The following is a 22,382-nucleotide window of genomic DNA, read 5'->3' on the forward strand; positions in this document are numbered from 1 at the left end:
TTTCTCTCTATTTAGCCATCTTTTACGACTTTCCTTTCTCTTTTGTATGCATTTCCTTCATCATTCATCTTTGCTTTATTAGTCGTCTGGGGAGGATTTTATTAGATAAAACAACTACAGGATAGGAGATGCCTAGAAGAAACATGATAAGAGATGTCTTTTTCTTTCTTCAAACCCCAAATCCTAAAACAAATAGATATTCAAAGCTAGATTTAAACTATGAAATCGGATCATTGATTAGGGCCTGATTTAATCATCTTTAAATCCTAATAATACCAATGCTCCGTCTAGAGGAAACATTTAATTTGTGTGTTATACAACATATGCACCTAATGAACTTATATGTGTTATTAACAGCATCCGCATACCCTATATATATAAGGATTCTTGAAGGATTTAAGGTTCCTATTTTCAAAATAAGTAAACTCATACTCAAATGTGTTTTTCTTCAATTGATTACGTAGAGATAGAAGTGTAAATGCAAGCGGATATTAACCATCCGCACATGCAGATCCGATTAATAAAAATTACTATTTGTATATGCGGATGCAGTTGCAGTTAATAACTGCATCCGCATACCTTTTATATTTCTTATATATATTATATTTAATAAATTCATCAAAACGACGTCGTTTTGGTATTTAATATTAAAATGACATCTTTTTGGATTAGGTGTAGATTATGTTTAAATTGATTTGGTTGGCTGTGTTACTTTCTCGTGTAACACTTAGACAAAAAGGCAAAAGTAATGTAAAATCAATATATTTTCAAAAGATTATGGCTTAAGAAAAATTAAAACAAGTTCGAAACACTAAAAATCGACCTAAATTATTTTTAAAATCATTTAAAATAGGTCATAATAGAGACTCAAAGAAGGCCCAGAAAACTCATTACATAATATGCAAATAACTGATAATAACTGCATTTAATAACCACATGAATGCAGTTAATAAGAATATGATGCGGATATGAATATCTAAAAGTGATACTTGTATTTTGGAAGTACTGTTGCGGAAATTACAACAAAAAAACACCGCATCTGCATATACCCCCTACACATAGGAACATATTAAAATCAGTAAGGAGTATGAAGAAATTCTTGGATATTGAAATTTGCGTTCGGAGGTAAGTAGAATTGATTAATTTGGGTTATTTTTCAAATACCCGAATTTTGATGTTTTACAAGAATTAACAGTTGCTGGAATTTACTGTATTATTTCTATATTATGTGTTTCTTATGACTAGACTAGCTATATTTTGGTGTGTGAGTAATTATTAAGATTTTTTATTTTACCATGATTTGAGGTAAATTGAAAAGTTATTTTGAAAACTTTTGTATGAAATTGTAAACTTTTAGTATAACATGTTGAGTTATATACTTTGAAAAGTATTAGCTGTGAGCACTTTAAATGATATTTGAAACACCCCAAGGTAAGTGCGAGTGATATTTGGCCTCATTCGAAGGCCAATGCTCTGATTCGAAGGCTTCTGTGATTCGAAAGACATTAATTTGGGCCTGATTAATTCGAAGGGCATATGTTTATCGGTCTGATTCAAAGGACTACCGAGAATGCCAAGGTTTGGGGTGAGTTTTATGTTTTGGATATGATGATGAAACTTCATTGCACAATCTATTGTAAGAAATGTGCAAAAAAGTGATATGTAAGTGTTTTGAATCTCTCATTTTCCTATGATATTTAGTTACTTGATATATTTTTATAATGATGCAAGATTTGCTGTTAAGCATTATTGGGAATAATCCTACTCCAAGTCGAATTGGAATAGTAATCCTCATTCGGATCTAATAAGGATTCTTTGAAGAATCTAGTCAATCTTCCAACTCCCAATTGAATGGGAATAGGACTCTCAAAACAAATCAAACTCCAAGCACTCATAGTTTAAGTGGGAATAGTAAACATAATTCAAGTTTAACTCCATCTTTTTGCATATAAATAGATTCATACCCCAGGTATAAATAACAAACTGAATATTTTATGCATAGAGCATATTTTTCTCTCAGTAGGGGAGCGTGAAGAACATCGAAGAACATGCAATTCACATCGTACGGAAATTGTCCTAACAGTTTAGCGCCGTTTGTGGGAATGATTATTCGTTTCTCATAAAAAAAAAAAATTAAAAATCATGGTGATGAACACAAATTCTGGAAGCCAGATCAATCGGCAATGTAGAGTTTAACCGAAGCTGGTTATTCAGCCCAACACGAATCCAGGAGTTCAGAACAATCCACAGCCTCTACTGTTCCCTCCCTCAGGCGGTGGAGACTAGGATCGCATAGTAACATTGGAAGCCTAGATTGAAGCGCCTTAACACAACAGAATGCAGAGTTACTGCTCAGAATTTTGGGACAACCCTATCCCAACGTGAATCGGGATGAGCATGAAGAAGAAGAGCGCAACAGCCATACCAACGGTCACGATCTTTGAGAGGAGCATCGTTAGGAGGACGATCATCAAGAAGATAATTTTCGGGAGGATATAGAGAAAAGAGAGGACCGAAGAAGCAAGAGTCAACGACATAGAGAACCGAGGCAACAAGGGATTATAGCCGAGATCAGGTAGTGAGGATCGTCGGGAGTTTCGGGTGAGACTCTTATTTTTCGCATTTATGTTTTCAAATAACGAGATTATTATTTTTTAACTTAGGCTAATTATGTAAAGACATAAGATTCCCTAGATTTTGGGAGTATGTATATTCTAAATAAAATAATAAAGCTGACTTAAGCATTAGAGTGTTCCCGATCTAGAGACCAGGAACTCGTTAATGTCACTTCCAAATCCAGGGAAACAACCCTGCCGAGAAAAGAAGAATGGGAGAAAATCCTAAGGCAAATTCAGGGAGACAACCTTGTAGTGAAAACAATGATGGAAGAAAACCCTAAGGCAAATTCAGGGAGACAACTCTGCAGAGAAAACCAGGGCGTGAGAAAACCTTAAGGCAAATCCAGGGAGACAACCCTACAGAGAAAACAAGGAAGGGAAACGACCCTCGGTTTTCAGGTAACTCTTGGTTCACAGGTTTCGGGTTTGCGGTTAGTAGGTTTTCAGGAGGCATAGAGCCAGTCCCGGATGAAGGAAGACAACCCTCAATTTTGCAAGCTTTCAGAAGGTATGGGCCATCCCCGGAGATAGGGAGAAAACTTTAAATAAAAACAAGAAGGAACAGAGCTATCCCAAAGAGAGGGAGAAAACCATAAGGAAAAAAACAAGAAGGCATGGAAGGTCGGATTTAACCCTCGGGTTTGCAGTTTTCAGGTTTCAAGTTTTCAGAAACCACAAAGGCATCACACATTTTTGAAAGATATTCTCAACAAAGTTTACTAAGGACTACCACCCTCGGAATATGAAGGCACGGGGGTAGGTCAGTATCCATCAGGATAGAGGCATGTCTCGGGTGTGATCACACGTCTGGTGTCCCCAGGAAGTGCAGCAATTAAACCTGAGACATTTGAAGGTAGGAAGCTAAAGATTGTTTAAGCCTCGGGACAAGTTAAGGCTCGGATTTCCCGAGACATAAAATTCAGGTTTAAGTGGAAATAGTAAACCTAATTTAGGTTTGACTTCACCTCTTTACCTATAAATAGGCTCATACCCCAAATGTAAACGATAGACTGAATATTTTATGCATAGAACATATTTTTCTCTCAGAATTTAATTTAGGCATCAGGGGGAGACCCCGGAAGAATCTCTTAATTTTAGTTGTTTTACAGTATTTTTGAAAAGCGTGAAGAACATCGAAGAACGTGCAATTCACACCGTACGAAAAAACTGTCCTAACAGTCATTATGTTATTATTCTTACTTCAAGTTTTGTACTAAATTGTTTTAAATCTCAAGAAAGAAGGGGTGTAAGTACACATCGCTTGATCTCACACTTGGATGAACCAATTCTATTACTTAGGTGACTCATTAAATCTTATAAACATTTTTCAGATAATATTGTAGATCAGGATCCTTCTAACACAAAGTTGGAGGATTTTGGGTCTTTTGGTGGGAGTTCATCAGAATTTGCAAAGGTGTTTGATAATGCATGCTAGTAGATGGAGTAGTGGTCTTATTGATGTTTTGGAATTGTCAAATTGTTGTTCTTGGAGACTTTCTTTTTCCTTGTGGATTTTAGTTGTTCTTATTATTACTTTAGGTTTGTTTTATGGTTTTGTGTATACGGACATCATGTGGACATTGGAATTTATGTTGATGAAATCCTTAGTTTCTCTAGTTGTCTTGATTGATTTTAGAGATTATTGTTGTCAAAGTTGTTATCATTTCGTTTTGGGTTTTGGGGTTGTGACATTTAGTCTTAGCCCATTTAAGGATCAACCCCATAACTCTAGTATTCCAAATCCACCTATAGAAGTACCTCTAGGGCTGAGACCACATTTGAGGCATGCTCATGATGAATATTTTCAGTAATGCACATGTTCTGTCTCCACTATTCCAAGCTTTTAAGCTTAGAGCTAGAAATAAGGGAGTGTAGTAGAGCTTTTAAGCATGACAGGTGTTATCTAAGACAGGATATATATGATGGCCAGAAGACAAAACTAAAAGAAGCACAATTAGATTGCCTATTCCCTTTGAGTGGACAAGAGGACCGCAATGATAATTATGCCATCAGAATCATATCTCTTGTATGAAACCATAATTAATGTTTAATGGTCTTAGAATGAGTGCACTGACTAAGAAAACTGCGCTATTGGACCATGAGATAGTCCAAATTAGTTATAATTATAGTATAGTTATGGTAAAGAAAGAAGGATTTGCTTATGAGAATGACAGAATGAAAGGGGACAGAAAGATGAGAGCTTGGGATAAAAAGGAGAGGATTGAGAATAATGTCATGATGTGAAGGAGGTGGGAGCATGTGATGCAAAGCTCCACATGGGTAAAAAAGCACAAGAAAAAAAGGTCCGGGTGAAGGGGGGGTGTAAGGTGTTGAGAACAAACAATAAAGAAAGCACTTGCACAGCCTCTCTGCAAAAGGAATACTGCACAATTGCTTTAACAATGAATTTTTCCAAATGATGTGCATGTGCTCATGCTCATGCTCTAATGAAATAAGGGTTTTATGTTGGATTACAGTATTTTAAATTATTACTTATCTCGAAAGTTTAAGCTTATAGAAAGAGATAAATTTAGTCATTCAATCAATACTTTAACATCCCTCTCACGTATGGGCTCAAACTCCCTTTTAATATGTGAGGCTCAACACGTTGAATATTCAATTGAAATAAGAAATAAATGAATGAGATAGGGTTTGAGTTCAGAACCTTTGTTATGATACCGTGTTAAATCACTACTTGTCTAAAAAGTTTAAGCTTTTGGAATAGGTGAAAATTTAACATTTAATCAATACTTTTACACAGCAAGTCTTTCAATGGCCGAAAACTGGTTAAACTTCTTTGATTACTTAATATTAACATAACATAAAAACCACCAGTGACGATAGTTCAGTGGTATCAAAACAATCTTCATGTGGTTAGGCACGCACTAGGGAGCGAGTTCGAATCCCGCAATGAGAACAACTTCTCTTGATTAGTGGTAGTCACCTTAAATCTCATTGATGCCCTAGTGAGGCTGGGTCAAACTATAGCTCAATTGGTCTTGAGGGAGCGCCTGAGGTTCTTCACCGTCTAGGCCTCTCCTATGCAATTCTTAACGGGTAGAAGTTATCATGATAACGCCAAGATAGAGTAATCACAATTGATCGCCCTCTCTTGGGTTTTTTTTTATTTGTTCACTTTTAATACGACTAAGTACCATAATGGCTCTTAAGAAACTAGTTCGAGTTCCGTGCCACGGAGGACTATAAAGGTGTAAGGAGCGTTGCTCAAACATAGGATCATTTCCATCATCTTGACATTTTACTAATCAAATTCTCAAAGAGATGCCTTTGCAGTCAAAATATCAATCATTATTTGTAGAAATAACAAATAATGAACATAATTCAGATCCCTTCTTTAAGTTGGGTAAGATATATAGCTAGCTAGCTAGGTTCAAGACAGAAAAATAGTACTCAAATTAACAAAACTACATTGCCGCTAGAAACTTGTACGCCACAATTTTCGCGGCGGTGGGGCCTAATTTGTAGTTGCTTCGTCTGCATCCAAGCTAACGGTCCGATCGATCATGAAAAATCCAACGAAGGCAGGAGTTAGGTGCCAGAAGGGAGCTAGGTAGCTGCTTATCTCGCAGTTCTTCCTTCTGATAAAAGGAGTCGTTGGAGAGAGCTTCAGAAAGAAGTGGCATGTATGTGGAGGCAGTTTGCTTAACTTGCAGTCTACCACCAGAAAAAAAAGGGTCTCTGAGCAGAAGAATGGTTTGTTTTTTACGAAAAACAATAAAATAATAATAAATATAAAACTTTCAATCACTTGGGCCTGTTACATTGCCTGGGAAAAAAATAAAATAAAAATAAAAACAAAAACAAAAACAGTGTATTTCAATTGGTCAATATATATGCATATATACCCTGGCATCTGATAGGACATATTAATTTGTCTTCAGTTTTCCACAATTTTTGGGAGTGACCATTGTCTTCGCTCCTTACTTAATGGTATTGTGATGATATTCAGAAAAAAAAAAAACGAAAAAAGGAAAAAAGAAACGACATTTAGCTGTGACCCACTTCAAAAGTTTGGCACGCTTCATCATATATGGTGGAGTCGTCGATTTTGCGAGTGGGGCCGATGTTACTAATTTCCTATCTGCACTTTAGTTTGTACGTACAAACATGGATTAAGCCTCGGAATTTTTTACATAATTTGCAATATGAAATTAATAATTTAAGGTCGAACGATCTAACTCAACACGATTTAAACCCGACACGCAACACTAAAGATTATAATTTTTTGCATGGCCAATGAAACACCATCCCCTAATATAATCCCCACCCTTCTTAGAAGGGATCGACGTGATCGATTAAACTTTGGTGTGCTCCTACGATTTGGACCTTGAGCTAACATGCAGCAGGAAACCAAAGCAAGGCTTGAAGTGCAAGGCTCCAATGACACAAACTGATTAGGAGATGCATTAATTATCCTCCTCAAAATGTCAGTGATAGTCCTTACTTAACAAAAACAAAGTGATTGAAAGTCCTCGTTTATCTACTTTGATCACTTCTTTGAATCCTCTTGATGATCCAACAACTCAACAACCAGAAACGGCTTCGACAAATAATACAAGTACTACTGTACTACCTCTAGCTGTGGGCTACTCCCAAGTCTCCAACGCCATCCTAGCGCCACACCTGTGCTTATAAAAGGCATAGGGATGATGAGTATGTACTAGCCTCATTTCTAATCGTTACCAAAACAGATGCAACTTAAATGGGATCTTTCTTCTTTTTTCTTTTTTCTTTTTCTGGTAAAAAAAATAAATTTTTTAATTTTTAAAAAAAGAACAAGTAGTCAATGAATTTTTTTGGGTCCTTATCAGAAATAACAAATCGTGTTGACGTTGATTTAGGTTGTCTCGAGATATGGGTATAAGATAAACATAAATTTCTTTCAAACCGGTTTGTAGGAAACTTTGTACAATCCACATATAAGAGTGGCATGTGTCCTTTAAACATGTGAGAAGCACTCGCTTTTCTATTAATGCTATTAAAATAGCATTTGAGAAGCACATTTTATTAAAACAACATATGATTCTCACATGTCAATGGACACATGTCAATCTTATATATGAGTTGTATGAAATTTCCTATAAATCAGTTTGTAGGAAATTTCTGTCTATAAGACTACATAAATCAACTATAATCCGATCCATTTAATTAAATGGATCAAATCGTATGAGGTTCGCGAATTGTGTATGGATATAAGATTAAGTAAGTTAATAATAATTCAACCTGTTTAATTAAATAAGTCATACGTTTTTACTCTAATTTCATAACTTACATATTTCGTGTTAAATTTGTATCAAATTTAAGAGTCGTGTAAACAAAGGGGCCGGCCCTCAGCCCTCGAGATGTTTGGGATGAATTCATGCTGCAAAATACTAATACGCTGGAGTGGCAGAAAATGTGTAAAAGGTGGGCCAGCCGAGTTGCGAGTCCTGAGCGGAGAGTGTTTGTGGGGGGTCCACAGGGGATGTAGACACTAAAAGGCCATGTGATGAGAGGAGACCACCAGCTGGCTATGTCCACTGTGTGGGTCTCTCTTCCCGATCCCTCGCTTTACTACGCTTCCCCTACCACCACCACCACCTCTTTTCCTTTTACTTTCCAACGCCAAGTTTCCTTCCCAAACTACCTTACCGCGTCCACGCTAATTTCTTAATTCTAAAGTCTTCTTAAAACTGGACAAAAATACATTTGTTTAGTAGCCCCATGAACAAGCACAAAATTTGTGCTCATGTGATGACATAGAAAACAACTTGTACGTAATCGTATTCCATGATTCCTTGTCACGTGGCCTGTGTGCTGTGCTGTGATATCCCCTTCTTCTTCTTTTTTTTTTTATTTTTTTTATTTTTTTTTTCTACTATATTCTCTTGGCACAAATTGGTCTTCGCAACGACCAACGAGCAACGTGAAAGCTGGATTAATTATACTTGGTATTTTGCTACTAGTTTTTAAGAATTAGGAATAGTGGACGGGGGGTAAGATGGTAAAAGCGGGGGGAATGAGGGACAAGTCCTTGATGCGGGGAAGGTGAGAGCCGTTGTGAAAGCAGAAGTGGGGGCATAATGGGAAGGAGTGCCATAAAAGTTTCACAAACGCAACCGTCTGGGCTGGTGGAGTGATGTAGTGAAGCTTAAGGCAAAATGATAGTGGTTGTTGCTGTCGTTGCAGTTACCTGCTACTACTTCTATGCACAACCCTGCCGCTAATTCCCCAACTACCCCTCCCTCTCTCTCTCTCTCTCTCTCTCTCTCTCTCTCTTTCTCTCTAGCATTGTCTGAAACTCTGTGCTTCTCTATCTCTTTCTTTGTCTGCTCCGCTAGGTACTCCATCGCTTTCTAGTCATAGGAATTCTTTGACAATGAGAACGGGTTTCCACTGGAATTGATCTTTCCGGGACTGCTATCACTCCTTCTCTCTCTCTCTCTCTCTCTCTCTCTCTCTCTCTCTCTCTCTCTCTCTCTCGCTATATCTGAAATTTCTCTCGGATTGTTTGCTCTCTTTCTCGAGCTAGCTGCTTCCTATGGAAGCCGGGGAAGATTGCTGTGTGAAAGTAGCGGTTCACATCCGACCGCTCATCGGCGATGAGCGGCTTCAAGGGTGTAAAGACTGCGTCACTGTCGTCCCCGGGAAGCCTCAGGTACAAACACACACACAGACATTCTCTCTCTCTCATACATTCAACCAGTCAATGTGATAATTTACAGTGTTTCTCAGTTCAGCTTGAATCGCTCAACCAATTCTCACTCTTGTTGGTTACACTTTTGTTTTGGTCACTCCGGTAACAATTCAGTGTGTATACTTTTGTTTGTCCTTTTTCAGCAGAGAATTTTAGACTAGTAAATCTTGGGAGATCTGGATCCATATATGGTTGGTTACCGGTCATTGGAAAAGAAAAAGTGTATTAGTCTTTTGCTTGCGTTTGACTCACTATTGTGCTATCTAATCTGATTGTGGATCAGAGTCATGTTATTGCCGGATAGAGTTGGTTAAATTTTCTAAAATCTTTCACTCACTACGTGTTCTTAGTCCAATTTGGGAAATCAAGTTGTCTCATGCCCAACCCTTTGCATTTGCGCTTAGAGTTTATCGGGAATTAAGGTTTTATCTGCCAACGGATTTCTGTTCAGAAAAGTGTCAACAAGAGTAAAGGAAAGCAATTCTTTGATTGTATAGGGGGCTATCTGGATTTATACCCTGCTTGCTATGTCAGTTTTGTCTTTTATGTTTTTCGATTAATATTTCCTAATTTGGATTAAAATTTGCAATCTTGTGTTCTTCCGCTAACTTCTAGCATAAGACCAGGTCAAAGCTTCTGCTGCCTTTGCAAATTATATACTGTAAATATCTCCATGCATTATCCCTTTTTCTTAATTTTTACTTTCACCAGCCAAAACCTTCTCTATCAGATCTTGTTTCGTGTTCCTTGTTGCACTCTCTATAACCAAGTTCAAGCTGACATAAATTTTTTTCTTTGATAAATATTGGATATCTACTGGGATGGTCGGTTGGTTAAACAAAATAGTTGTAGTGGTTGTCAGATGGAAATTGCGTTAAAGTTTGCTGTTGTTCGGAATAAGAATTTAATCTTGTTAAAAGGAAAAAACAAGATAATTACTAATTACTTGGATTTTTTTGTATTGTGTATCTCCTACATGACTACCTGAGAAATACGCAGCTAATTTAGGATTTCTTTTCCTCCATGTATGGTAACGTTACATTTTAACTTATTGTCATAAATTTATTATCGAGTGGGATTTCATGCTTGTTGTGACTTCGGTGCAGGTACAGATTGGCACACATTCCTTTACCTTTGATCATGTCTACGGAAGCACTGGTTCTCCCGCATCTGACATGTTTGAAGAATGTGTTGCTTCACTTGTTGACGGTCTGTTCCAAGGATATAATGCGACAGTTCTCGCTTACGGTCAGGTAAAGGTTTACTGCTCATGCAATGCTTACATGCTTTTCCGTTGACTTTTCCTTAGGGTGGAGATTTTCAATCTGTTGCAGACGGGTTCTGGTAAAACATATACCATGGGCACTGGCTTCAGAGATGGTTGCCAAACAGGAATAATCCCTCAAGTTATGAATGTTCTGTTCAGCAAGATCGAAACACTAAAGGGTCAAACCGAATTCCAATTGCATGTTTCCTTTATTGAGGTCAGTTGATGGAACTTGTTCCTTTCTTGTTTTAAATGAGTTGAAATGCCATCAGTTATGGATATTTAAATTAAAAGATCGTGTTCACTACAAATAGGAGTAATGTGTTATATTTCTGTCTCTAGAAAAGAAATATTTTCTCAAGGGTTAGGATGCATCAATCACATCACATATAGCAAGAAATTGGATGAATTTTTTCATATCGGCTGTAGAGATATTTGTCAACTATTTATATTTATACCATAGACTTATAAAATGTGTGACTAGCCATGTAAATTACTTCATATTATTAAGCATAGTTTATGTAATGCCCCCTTTTTAATTAGTTAGGTTGGAGGTCTCTTTCATTATTTTTTATTGACTTACATCTTGTAGTCTAAACATTCCTGTACCAAGCTGCAAAATCACCGTATTGGTTTGACTAATTGCTATGAAATGGCCTGTCATATTTCTGAATGTAACTTCAAATCTTTATTGATTTGGATTTTCCTGTGGATTTATGTAATATTGTGGTCCTGGTCTGTGAAGTTTCTTCATACTTGCTATTGTCTATGCTATGCATCTGAAGCAATTCTGCCTTCCTAAAGCCAGAATCTAACCAAAAGATTTCAATGTGAAAAGATTCTGAAAGAAGAAGTACAAGATTTGCTGGATACCACTTCTTTGAACAAAACAGAGACTGCAAATGGGCATGCAGCGAAAGTTCCTAGTCCTGGGAAACCACCAATACAAATTCGTGAAACATCGAATGGTGTAATTACATTGGCAGGTTCCACCGAAGTCAGTGTAAGTACGCTTAAGGAAATGGCTGCTTGCCTGGAACAAGGATCATTGAGTAGGGCAACTGGGAGTACAAATATGAACAACCAGTCAAGGTTACTTGTGCATTTCACTTCTCTTTCTAAATTATACTGTGTATGAATATTTATGTGCTTTCATTTTTTCTAAATGAAGAATATCTTCGATTTGATGATATATTCCTGCTTATAGGGAATAAGCTCTCTTTTTCAGATTTTATTGATCAAACCTGGAAGATTAGGTTATGCATATTGTGATCTTATTATGGGTGCAATAGGGGGAAAAGTAGGAATAGATTTCGAAGATAAAATTAAATGTTTGGCAAGGCTTATTCCATGGGTTACAATTAATTGAAAAAAAAAAAAAAAAAAAGAGGTCAAATTTTTGGGACATACTAATATAATAAAATATTAGTCACATTGCAAAATATAGTTCAAGATATAAAATGCTTAGTTCACTTAATGATGCCTTACTCAAAAGACTTAAAGAGTTCAGGTTTATCATACAAACATTGGAACAATATCTAGATTTTTTTCCCTTTTATATTTTACCTTTTTGGCCAGATATCTAATATCTTAATTCTGTCTACCAACCTTGCTTTTGTAAGCGTTGTAGTAAAATGAGTTCTTATTGTTCAGTCTTGCAGTCCATTGGCTTTAGTGACATTCTTTCATTTTTTTTGTTTGACTTTATAGTCGGTCTCATGCCATCTTCACCATCACATTAGAGCAAATGCGCAAGCTTAATCCAGCTGTTCCTAGTGATAGCATTCTTAATGAGTCTATGAATGAAGAATATCTATGTGCCAAGTTGCATTTAGTAGATCTTGCTGGATCAGAGCGAGCTAAAAGAACAGGTTCTGATGGTCTGCGTTTTAAGGAAGGTAGTTGGCAATATACATGACATGTTGCATCTATATGTCATATCTGGTCATGGCAAAATCATATGAACACTTTCAACTTTTAAACAGGTGTTCACATTAACAAGGGCCTTCTTGCACTTGGTAATGTCATCAGTGCACTTGGAGATGAGAAAAAGCGCAAAGAAGGTCTTCATGTTCCTTACAGAGACAGTAAACTTACTCGGCTTTTGCAGGTTTGATATATTTGAATATGTAACTCTCATGCTGTAAAGGCTAAATTGTCCTTCTTTATTATAATTAAGGAGGTTAAAGATGTGAAGAATTGGATTCTGATGGGAAATTCTTTTGCCAAACGGACATCATAGTTATTCCTTACTCTGGTTTCCAGTCTGTAGTTTGATGATAGCCATGGAAACAAGATCCATTTATCATCAATGTGGACCCATTACTCATCCAAAAAACATGTAGACCCATTAATTTATTTCATTTTATGGTGGATTACCTTATGGACAAAAATGTGCGAAGTGTAGCTCATTGGATCCTTAGAAGTTTTTCTTTATTTCAAAGCCAAATCAAGTCATTAAACAATCCTCAGCTAAGGGCTCAAGCATTTAGTCATCTGGAACTTACTCGGCAGCAGTATTTGACATTTTTACTGCAATTCTCCATGGTCATTACCGAATAGGAACATGATGGAATCTAATAAGAAGTGTATACATGGCCAGCAAACTTTCCTTTTTCTTGTTCTTTTTATATTTTATTTTTATATACATTCTTTTTTATTTCTTTATATTTTATGTTTAAACTAAAATAATGCATTTTGGCAGGATTCACTTGGCGGTAACAGCAGAACTGTTATGATAGGTAAGTTACTTATCTTTATCAATTTGATTTGCTGATGGGCAGCACCCTATGTTGCTTTTGGCAATGGGTTGACCAGACTTTTGTATTCTCTTTCATAGGAGACACCTGAATCGGATTTTATTTTGTGTACATAGAAGTCATATGAAAAATAAATGTATGCGAGGCCTATTATATTGTAAGCATGATAAGAAACCTCCTTTTTCTCTTTGTTTCTTATGAAAGTTTCCTCTCAATAAAATCTGTTTATTGGTTCAACAATTGGTCTACATTTTAATTCAGTACATTATCTCAACTTTGTCTCATCTTGTTCCCAAAAGTTGTTACCTCCAAAGTCTCAGACATGGTCATGTTGCTAAGAAGCTAGAAATGAAGATGTATGCTTCACATTGTCTGTCATTGCTCATGCCAAACAGTCAATAATACATAAGCTCAATAATCGAGATTCTGCATTCTGGCATCTCCTTTGTTTCCATAAAATTCTTTTCAACATATTTTAAGCAGTTTGCGGGTTTTCAGCAACTTGAATAAGATACTACAATAATAACTACTATCTCTATGCTGTATTTATGTGTTTCCTTGTGTCTTGTATCTCCCTATATTTTTCTTCTCTTTCCTTCCCAGCATTGTCTGTGGATTGCTTACTCTTACCTGCGGTTGCAACTTTGTCACATTTTCCTCATATCTCATCCTTTTCCAGCCTGCATTAGTCCTGCTGATATCAATGCTGAAGAAACCCTTAACACTCTAAAGTATGCAAATCGCGCTCGCAACATCCAGAATAAGCCTGTTGTAAGTCTTGCAGATTGACCCTTCTTATTATTAAAATTTATTTGCCATTGTGAAAGTGCCATGCATATAGCTTCTTTGTTATGTCCTTGAACAGGTCAATAGAGATCCTATGTCCAATGAGATGCTAAAAATGCGTCAACAACTAGAGTATTTGCAGGCTGAGCTTTGTGCTCGCACAGGAGGATCTTCATCTGATGAAGTACAGGTATTGGGCAACTCATACTCTCATTCAATGTTGATTAGTACAATAAATTGACCATGTTTTTCAAATACCTTCTTGGAGATACTTGAGTCATCAACAGAAGTTAATTAATAAAACTAATATGCATGTTGTTAAGAAAAATGTCACTTTGGCTTATTTCAACTTATATCTCCAAATGTTTCTTGATTGCCAGAATCAACTTAACTATTCTTTCTTCAATCTTTTGTTGAAGATAATTTTTTATTATTTAAATAATTTATCTAATTGGGCTAATTGTATAGATTCTCAAGGAAAGGATTGCTTGGCTTGAAGCTGCTAATGAGGACCTTTGTCGGGAACTTCATGAACACCGCAGCAGATGCACTGGTGCAGAACAATATGAAACAGATGGTCAAGTATGTGCAAGATACTCCTACTGATATTCTTTTGTAACTTCTAGTCCTCTACTATCATTTATGTCCGCAATATGTGACCATTATCTTGTGTTTTTTTAGAAATTTTACACTGCCTTATATTTTGGTAATGTAAAATTGTTACCAAAAGACTAGGCTCAATATTATCAGCTGGATACATATGTGAACCTAAGACTTTATCTTCCAGGATGGTAGTATTTGCCCTGTAAAAAGTGATGGCCTTAAAAGGGGCTTGCATAGCATGGAGTCATCTGATTATCAAATGGGTGAAACAATAACAGGTATGACTCTTTTCTTATTTGGGACTTGCTCAATATATCTTTTTTCCAATAATTATATCAGCACAAATTAAGTTTAAGCTTCATCTCTAGTTTGCTGTATTTGTTTTACTGCCTATCTATCATCACTCTCTACCGCTTTCCATCTTTGTCTCTCTTTTTTCTTCTTCAACGTAATTTAAGTTTTCCCAGTTGGAACCATTTCATCAAGGCTACAATGCCAAATTTAGCAGGTGATTCAAGGGAAATTGATGAAGAAGTAGCGAAGGAGTGGGAGCACACCCTTCTGCAAAATACTATGGACAAAGAGCTAAATGAATTAAATAAGCGTTTAGAAGAGAAAGAGGTATGCATGTTTGTTTCGTCAATGCATTTTGTTACGGCATTCTACTGCTATCTGATTCTTCTACATGTATTTATCTTTACTGGATAAGTGTGAAAGCCAGGAAAAGTAATGATTGTAGTATTGATTACTTATTTTTACTGGAATATTATTCTAAAAGGGAATATTATAAGAAAAATGGCATTTTCTTTTTATGAAATAGACAGAAAAATCCAAATCTGGAAATATTATATCGGTACAGTTAAGCACTTATGAAATTTATTTCCTGTATATATTGATTGGCATTCTTTTGTATTAGAGCAGGTGCGTGTGTGTGTATTATCAACCCACGCAAAATATATATATATTATTAGTTTTATTGTTATTATTGTTGTTGTTGTTTTTAATATCTCCATTACTTATCAAAAAATTATTGTTGCTGTTGTTTTTGTTAGTATTATGATTATCTGTTTAAAAATCTCTGTCCATATTGCTTAATTTAAACATGCACATGAAACATAATTACATGAGATGTTCATGTAATTTATTTATGTTTGGTTTGTACGTCTGTGCAGTCAGAGATGAAACGCTTTGGAGAGTTTGACACTGTGGCACTCAAGCAACACTTCGGAAAGAAAATTGTGGAACTGGAGGATGAGAAAAAAGCAGTGCAGGTTAAATAGAACTTTTGAAATTTGTGTGGTATTATTGAGGAAACCAATATTTACTTGTTCACCTGTATTATTATTGCAGCAAGAGAGGGATCGTTTGTTTGCTGAAGTTGAAAACCTTGCTGCCAGTTCTGATGGACAAACACAGAAGTTGCAAGATATCCATGCCCATAAATTGAAAACACTTGAGGCTCAGGTGAAGATCTTCTTGCTTTTTCTTTTTTCTTTTTAATTTGTTCAAATGCCAGTTCTTTTAGAAGGTACTCCTCAAATCGTCATAACTAAAATCATAAACATGTTTTACAAATATAAACAACAGATATTGGATCTTAAGAAGAAACAGGAGAGTCAGGTTCAGCTTTTAAAGCAAAAGCAAAAAAGTGATGAAGCAGCAAAGCGATTGCAAGAAGAAATTCAATTTATAAAGGCACAAAAGGTTGAATCTCATTTAGGTTTTGATTATCTTTACATTCTTTGTCCTTTTATGTTTACTCTATGCGCTACTTTTTTTCCTTATAGGTTCAATTGCAACATAAGATAAAACAAGAGGCGGAACAATTCCGGCAGTGGAAGGCCTCTCGAGAGAAGGAGCTGCTGCAGGTAACGTTCTCCCTTCCTTTTTTTGGGTTTAACAATTTTATGAATCTCATTTTATTCATCAAAAAAACATAAAACTCTTACATTCTTACCAGAAATTCTTTTGGGGCAAGAGGTGTGGTCTATGTAGCTTTCATGTTGCTTTTAAGGAAGTAAATTTTCAAGTTGTGTTAGTTGAGCTCCTTTGTGACAGAACTTGCAATTTTTATTTTCATTTTATGTTGTAGTTGAAATGCAATTTGAAACACGTGGCAGTTTAATTACTGCATTTGGCAGACTAGGAAGATCAAAAGTGTTACCCTCATACATTAATGGCTATGAGCTACTAATGAGCATAAGTTATGGTTACAAATTCGACTATTAGAAAGTTCATGTTCATGTAGACTTATATTAACCTGCAATTAACTATTTTTTATGGTTTCATTTAAATGCTGCAAAAATTAAATTACAAGAGTTACACCTCATCCTTGATAGGGAAAGTTTTATTTCTCATATTGATTGCGCTTGACAACAACATCAAACTTGAAACACACAATGAGACCTTCTGTGGGCTGTGTTGTGTGTTTGTGTATGGGTTGGTGGGTTGTGGGTTTTCATTAAAGACAGCAGCTGTTGTTTGTCTTCATTCCTCTAGCTTTCAGGATTTTCTTGATCTTTTTTTCTTTTTCTGTTTAGGTGTTTTTCTTGTATACTTCGTATGTACTTGGGTTGTCCTCTTTCCTCTTTTTATAAAATTTCGATTACTTATCAAAACAGTAATCATATGATAGTCCTTAATGTAAACCATATATGTTTTGTTTACTATTTGACTGTAGGAACCCTTGACAACTCAAGGTAAGAGAAAATTTTAAATTGACATGAGATGAGGGTCATTCTGTTTTTAGATTAAAAGATTAGTGTGTGGCAACATCATTCATCCGAACTTTCACTTAATGTATCCTGTTTGTGCAAACTGATAATGAAAGTCATTTTGACCGAGGAAGAAATCATTGAATGGATCCCCGTGATAGAGCCAATTGCCTTTGGCCCAAATGCCACCTCCACCCCCATAAGAATGGGGTCGTGGGCAGGGTCATAGATTCACATCCCATGAATATGAGTTTCTTACAAATTTAAAAAATAAAAAGAAAAATACCCTTATGATAGAATAGCAGCTTATGTGAATTTCACGATAATACAAGCTTCTTTATGACATTTTTTTTCCCGTACAAAGTTACAAGTTTCTACCGAGTATGCTTTCAGATTTAAATTAACTTTAAATCTTAATTGGATTGGCTATGTTATATTATCATATACATCCTTGTTCTTATTATACATTTGCAAAATCAGTTACGGAAGGAGGGAAGGAGAAATGAATATGAAAGGCATAAACTTCAGGCTTTGAATCAGCGCCAGAAAATGGTAAGTAATTCTCTGTTGCTGGTTTGTTCAGTTATTTAATCATGCCTCTAACACAAACTCCTATTTTATATTTTATGTGCTGCTTGCACAAATTGTGTTTTTATGGATGTCGAGTAGTTCCAGTAGAGTCACCAGGATCTGGAATAAATGCCTCTCCTTCTTTATTGGGAACACACCTCAGATGTTGCCATCAAACAAGGGATGCTTACCTTTGATTCTTTGAGTTGAGAAAGAGAAAAGAAAGTGTTAGAAACTGTAGAAGGTTTTGAACTCTATTGGTCATCGGCTAGAGGATACGCTTTTAGATACATGACCTTCTGACTTTAGAGTTAATTTTTTCAGATTTATGAGAAATGAATGCGGTCAAAAAAGGAGAAACAACAAAGTTGCTAGGACTCCAAATTCTGAAGTCTTCTAATATTAGGAACTGTAGGAATTGAAAGTTTTGATCTGTATTGGTCATTGGCTAGAGGATATGCTTTAGATATGTTACCTTCTGACTTTAGAGCTTCTTCTTTTTTTTCTTTTTTTTTTAGTTTATAAGAAATGTATGTGGTAAAACAACAAGGAGGAACAACAGAACCTGCCATGATTCCGAATTCTTAGGTCTTCTAGTGATGAGCTTAATACTTGAGGAAAAAGGAAAATGTAAAACAAAACTGACGAGCAGTTTTGCTATCGTGCCTGTAACATCCTTATATGTAACGAAGTTAATAGCTTCTATTTATTGGAACTTTTTCTATTTTTGGTAAGGGTTGGGAGAAACCCTTTTTTTTTGTTTGTTTTCTAATGTGTGTGTTCTTGTTTAGGTTCTTCAAAGAAAGACAGAAGAGGCTGCAATGGCCACCAAGAGGCTAAAAGAATTACTAGAAGCTCGAAAGTCTTCTGCCCGTGACAGCTCAGGCATGTTTTGTTTGAGTTGATGAAAATTGAAAAATTCTCTCTCTATATGGAAGCCCCTTGTTTTCTACTAATGTGTGACTCCTCTATGAAACATTAAAATGTCAACTTACCCTTTATCAGATTGTATGCATTCAATAGAGTAATGCCTTGAACAGAAGGGTCATCCATTATAGCAAAATTTGGGGTATTTACACGATGGGCCCTCCCTTTTATTCTCCAATTTTCTAATTGTGTGTCCTCTTCCAGGTATTGCCAATGGAAATGGAACAAACGGGCAGGTAATGATGTTCATTTCTTCTTCTTGGGATATGTATTTGATTGTATCCTATGGTTTCAAATTCATCCTAACATAAGTTGCATCTTTAGAACAATGAGAAAGCCTTGCAACGGTGGCTTGATCATGAGCTAGAAGTCATGGTGAATGTGCATGAAGTTCGTTATGAATATGAGAGGCAAAGTCAAGTGTATGTATAATATATATTTTCGTTTGATAATATTAGCTATGTGTAGCGATACTCTATTTACTAGTTGTACTGCAATCTCCAGGCGAGCTGCACTGGCAGAAGAGTTAGCCATGCTAAGGCAAGTGGATGAGTTTGCTTCAAAAGGCCTTAGTCCTCCAAGAGGAAAGAATGGATTTGCTAGGTAAATTTTGTGCAATAAATTAGTTTAGTTACTCTTGACTTTTCTTCTCAATAGCCTAGGATTTAATAGACAAGATAGCATGAAGCTGGTAGAACTGAAAATGCTTCAAATCTCCCTCTCTATCTCCGTCCTGGTGTTTTTACTGCTTATTCTTTCTTGTTCAGAGCATCCTCCATGTCACCAAATGCAAGAATGGCCAGAATATCTTCACTTGAGAACATGCTTAGTATGTCCTCCAATTCACTTGTAGCGATGGCCTCGCAACTTTCAGAGGCAGAAGAGCGGGAGCGTGCCTTTGCTAACCGTGGACGTTGGAACCAGCTGCGTTCAATGGGAGATGCGAAGAACCTCCTTCAATACATGTTCATTTCTCTTGCAGATGATAGGTGCTTTCTTTGACCTAGCAATATTTTTAATAAATTCAGTTAACAGGATGTAAAGTTGGTCAACTTGTTTGATCCTATCAACTTATCATTATTAATATGCTCATTCTAATTTCACAATGATTGTAAGCAATATATGAGTATTTCCTTTTCAATAATGGTGTTTAGGCATGATGTTGCTTTCCTTATCGAAATTTCAAATATTAGGTTCCATGTTCTCTACAGGTGCCAATTATGGGAGAAGGATATGGAAACCAAGGAAATGAAAGAGCAACTTACAGAACTAGTAGGACTATTGCGGCAAAGTGAGACTAGAAGAAAGGAAGTTGAGAAGGAGCTAAAATTGAGAGAGCAAGCTGTTGCAATTGCATTGGCTACGTCGGCTTCGGTGAGATTATGTCATTTTGTCTGTGTTTTCTTTTATGCACTGATATAACAACTTTTACAGCCTAATTTTTTGATAAGTGACTTTTACAGCCTAATTATAGCTTAAAACTAAAATTTATGTACCCGATTTTAGACTACATTAACTATAAGATTGAATTAATATTGATAACATCATAAATTGGTCAAGTAATCTTTAAGGAGGTTGATCAAGTGACTTTTAAGCAGCCGTTGGATTTGCAAATTTACCTTTAATAGTAATGTATGAAATTTGTAGAGGTATGTAGGCCTTCAGGGTTCTTTCTACAACTTTATGAAGCTGCTGCTGTTGTTGTTGTTGTTGTTGTTGTTGTTGTTGTCATGGTTTCCTTAACCTATGATTCAAGAGTGTGAAATAGACTTTCATAATTAACTTTATTGTTGTAATCATTTTTATTGAAGCTCTTTGGTCTGGCCTTGAACAGGTTAACTCACAGAATTCATTGAAACACTTCTCTGATGACATGAGCGGCCCCTTATCTCCAATGTCTGTGCCTGCACAGAAACAGCTCAAATATACACCAGGCATTGCTAATGGCTCTGTCAGAGAATCAGTGGCATTTAGAGATCAGACACGAAAGGTTACTTTTCTGATCCTTCAATTGTTCAATTGTTCAATCTGCTTTCCTCTTTGGCTAAGAAAGTTGGATTTGTTGTTCACGCAGATGGTACCAATAGGGCAGTTATCAATGAAAAAATTGGCAGTTATGGGACAGGGAGGGAAGCTCTGGAGGTGGAAGAGAAGTCATCACCAGTGGCTATTACAATTTAAATGGAAGTGGCAGAAGCCATGGAGACTTTCTGAATGGATTAGACACAGTGACGAAACAATCATGAGGGCAAGGCCTCGTCCACAAGCTCTGCCAGATATGATTTAATGCTCTAAGCTCACCAGCTTTTGGTTGCCAATATTCATCTTTGACCTGAAACTACAATCCAACACATGTCACGGGTAGAGGATAAAAAATAAGTGCAGGTAAACTTTTGTTAGTGTGACAAGCACATCTTTGTTAAATATTCTACGTTTAAACTTTTTTTTTTTTTTTGTCTTTTTTTCCTTTTTTTTCCTTGGACGGTGGGGCTTGAATTGTATGTATAGACACCACTTTAACCCCCCCCCCCCCCCCCCCCCCCCCCAAAAAAAAAAAAAAAAAAAAAATAGACGAAGAAAAAGGAATGTGATTACCGGGAATTTCAAAGATTATGTGTATATGGAACACTAATATCTAAGATATATCATTCAGTGATTAGACTTCTAGGTCTCAAGGACATACTTGTGTCATTCATGGTGGCACTATGGTAATGATTAATGAGTAATGTGTGCAATTCTCCTGTTCATGTAAAATCGAACTCACTCTACGTATTTAAAATTGCTAATAAAAACTAGTCTTAGCAGTCAAGTACTTGAAATGGAGACCAGCTTCTTCAACGAAATAGCCAAATTAACTGATGGTCATCAATACTTCTGTGTCTAGATCAAATATCAAAAGGGTTGGTTGATAGAACTAAGTACACATGGGTGAAGCTTACCTTGTTTTTCTCTATGTATGCAGTGTGCTTTAAGTAGTTGTCGAGGATATGTGCTTGTAGCAGTCTTCGATGAGTTGATTTTGAAAAAGTCTAGTCTGTAATCTTGAATTCTTTTGCGGTGGTTGCTGCATTCGGGGCATCTTGTAAAGCTATGTTGGTGCTGCCGATTATACAAGATAATTAGAAGAAGACACTGAAAGATGGTGGTGATGCGTTGGTGAAGGGTTAGGGGTATCTTGCTCGAGGTATCTGCCAATTTTTTGGCTTACTTTCTCTCCATAATCATAGTTCAAAAGAAGAAATTCTTTGATCAAGTCATATAAATGTGTATAAAGGGTTTTATTTCTTCTCTCTTTTTTCTTTTTCTTTTTCTAAATTGTAATTTTGACTGTCCAATATGTTTTAGTGCTTAACTGTTTATTGTGTGTAAGCAATAGTGATATTGTTGAAAGAAATGAACTCCGTAGGGTTTCTACCGTATGACAAAGAAATTCTTTATAGA

General features: G+C 36.1%; 1 protein-coding gene across 2 annotated transcripts; it reads left to right on the plus strand.

The window, feature by feature from the left end:
* The first annotated feature begins 8,685 nt into the window (after nucleotides 1-8,685).
* On the plus strand, nucleotides 8,686-22,382 carry LOC133865831 (kinesin-like protein KIN-4A). Of its 2 annotated transcripts, none has more exons than XM_062302316.1 (26): nucleotides 8,686-9,276; nucleotides 10,422-10,568; nucleotides 10,650-10,799; nucleotides 11,421-11,674; nucleotides 12,293-12,480; nucleotides 12,568-12,692; nucleotides 13,287-13,323; nucleotides 14,021-14,112; nucleotides 14,207-14,317; nucleotides 14,596-14,709; nucleotides 14,915-15,008; nucleotides 15,236-15,351; nucleotides 15,903-16,001; nucleotides 16,081-16,194; nucleotides 16,318-16,434; nucleotides 16,518-16,598; nucleotides 17,925-17,996; nucleotides 18,806-18,899; nucleotides 19,146-19,177; nucleotides 19,266-19,363; nucleotides 19,446-19,544; nucleotides 19,709-19,930; nucleotides 20,153-20,315; nucleotides 20,776-20,931; nucleotides 21,016-21,326; nucleotides 21,904-22,382. In XM_062302316.1, exons 1-25 carry the CDS (start codon nucleotides 9,160-9,162, stop codon nucleotides 21,226-21,228), a joined length of 3,105 nt encoding a protein of 1,034 aa, XP_062158300.1. In that variant the 5' UTR covers nucleotides 8,686-9,159; the 3' UTR covers nucleotides 21,229-21,326; nucleotides 21,904-22,382. The 2 variants fall into 2 exon arrangements, with proteins under 2 accessions (XP_062158300.1, XP_062158301.1); XM_062302317.1 differs by having other exon boundaries at nucleotides 8,687-9,276; nucleotides 15,239-15,351.

Source organism: Alnus glutinosa, chromosome 4 (genome assembly GCF_958979055.1).
Source record: "Alnus glutinosa chromosome 4, dhAlnGlut1.1, whole genome shotgun sequence".
In the NCBI taxonomy this organism is placed as follows: Eukaryota; Viridiplantae; Streptophyta; class Magnoliopsida; order Fagales; family Betulaceae; genus Alnus; species Alnus glutinosa.

Bases quoted from the DNA above. Each gene is read 5' to 3' on its own strand.
- LOC133865831 (XM_062302316.1), top strand. From the start codon at position 9,160: ATGGAAGCCGGGGAAGATTGCTGTGTGAAAGTAGCGGTTCACATCCGA. The intron at 15,352-15,902 runs GTATGCATGTTT...ACGTCTGTGCAG, and splicing joins AGCGTTTAGAAGAGAAAGAG to TCAGAGATGAAACGCTTTGG. The intron at 19,545-19,708 runs GTAAATTTTGTG...TTTCTTGTTCAG, and splicing joins GGAAAGAATGGATTTGCTAG to AGCATCCTCCATGTCACCAA.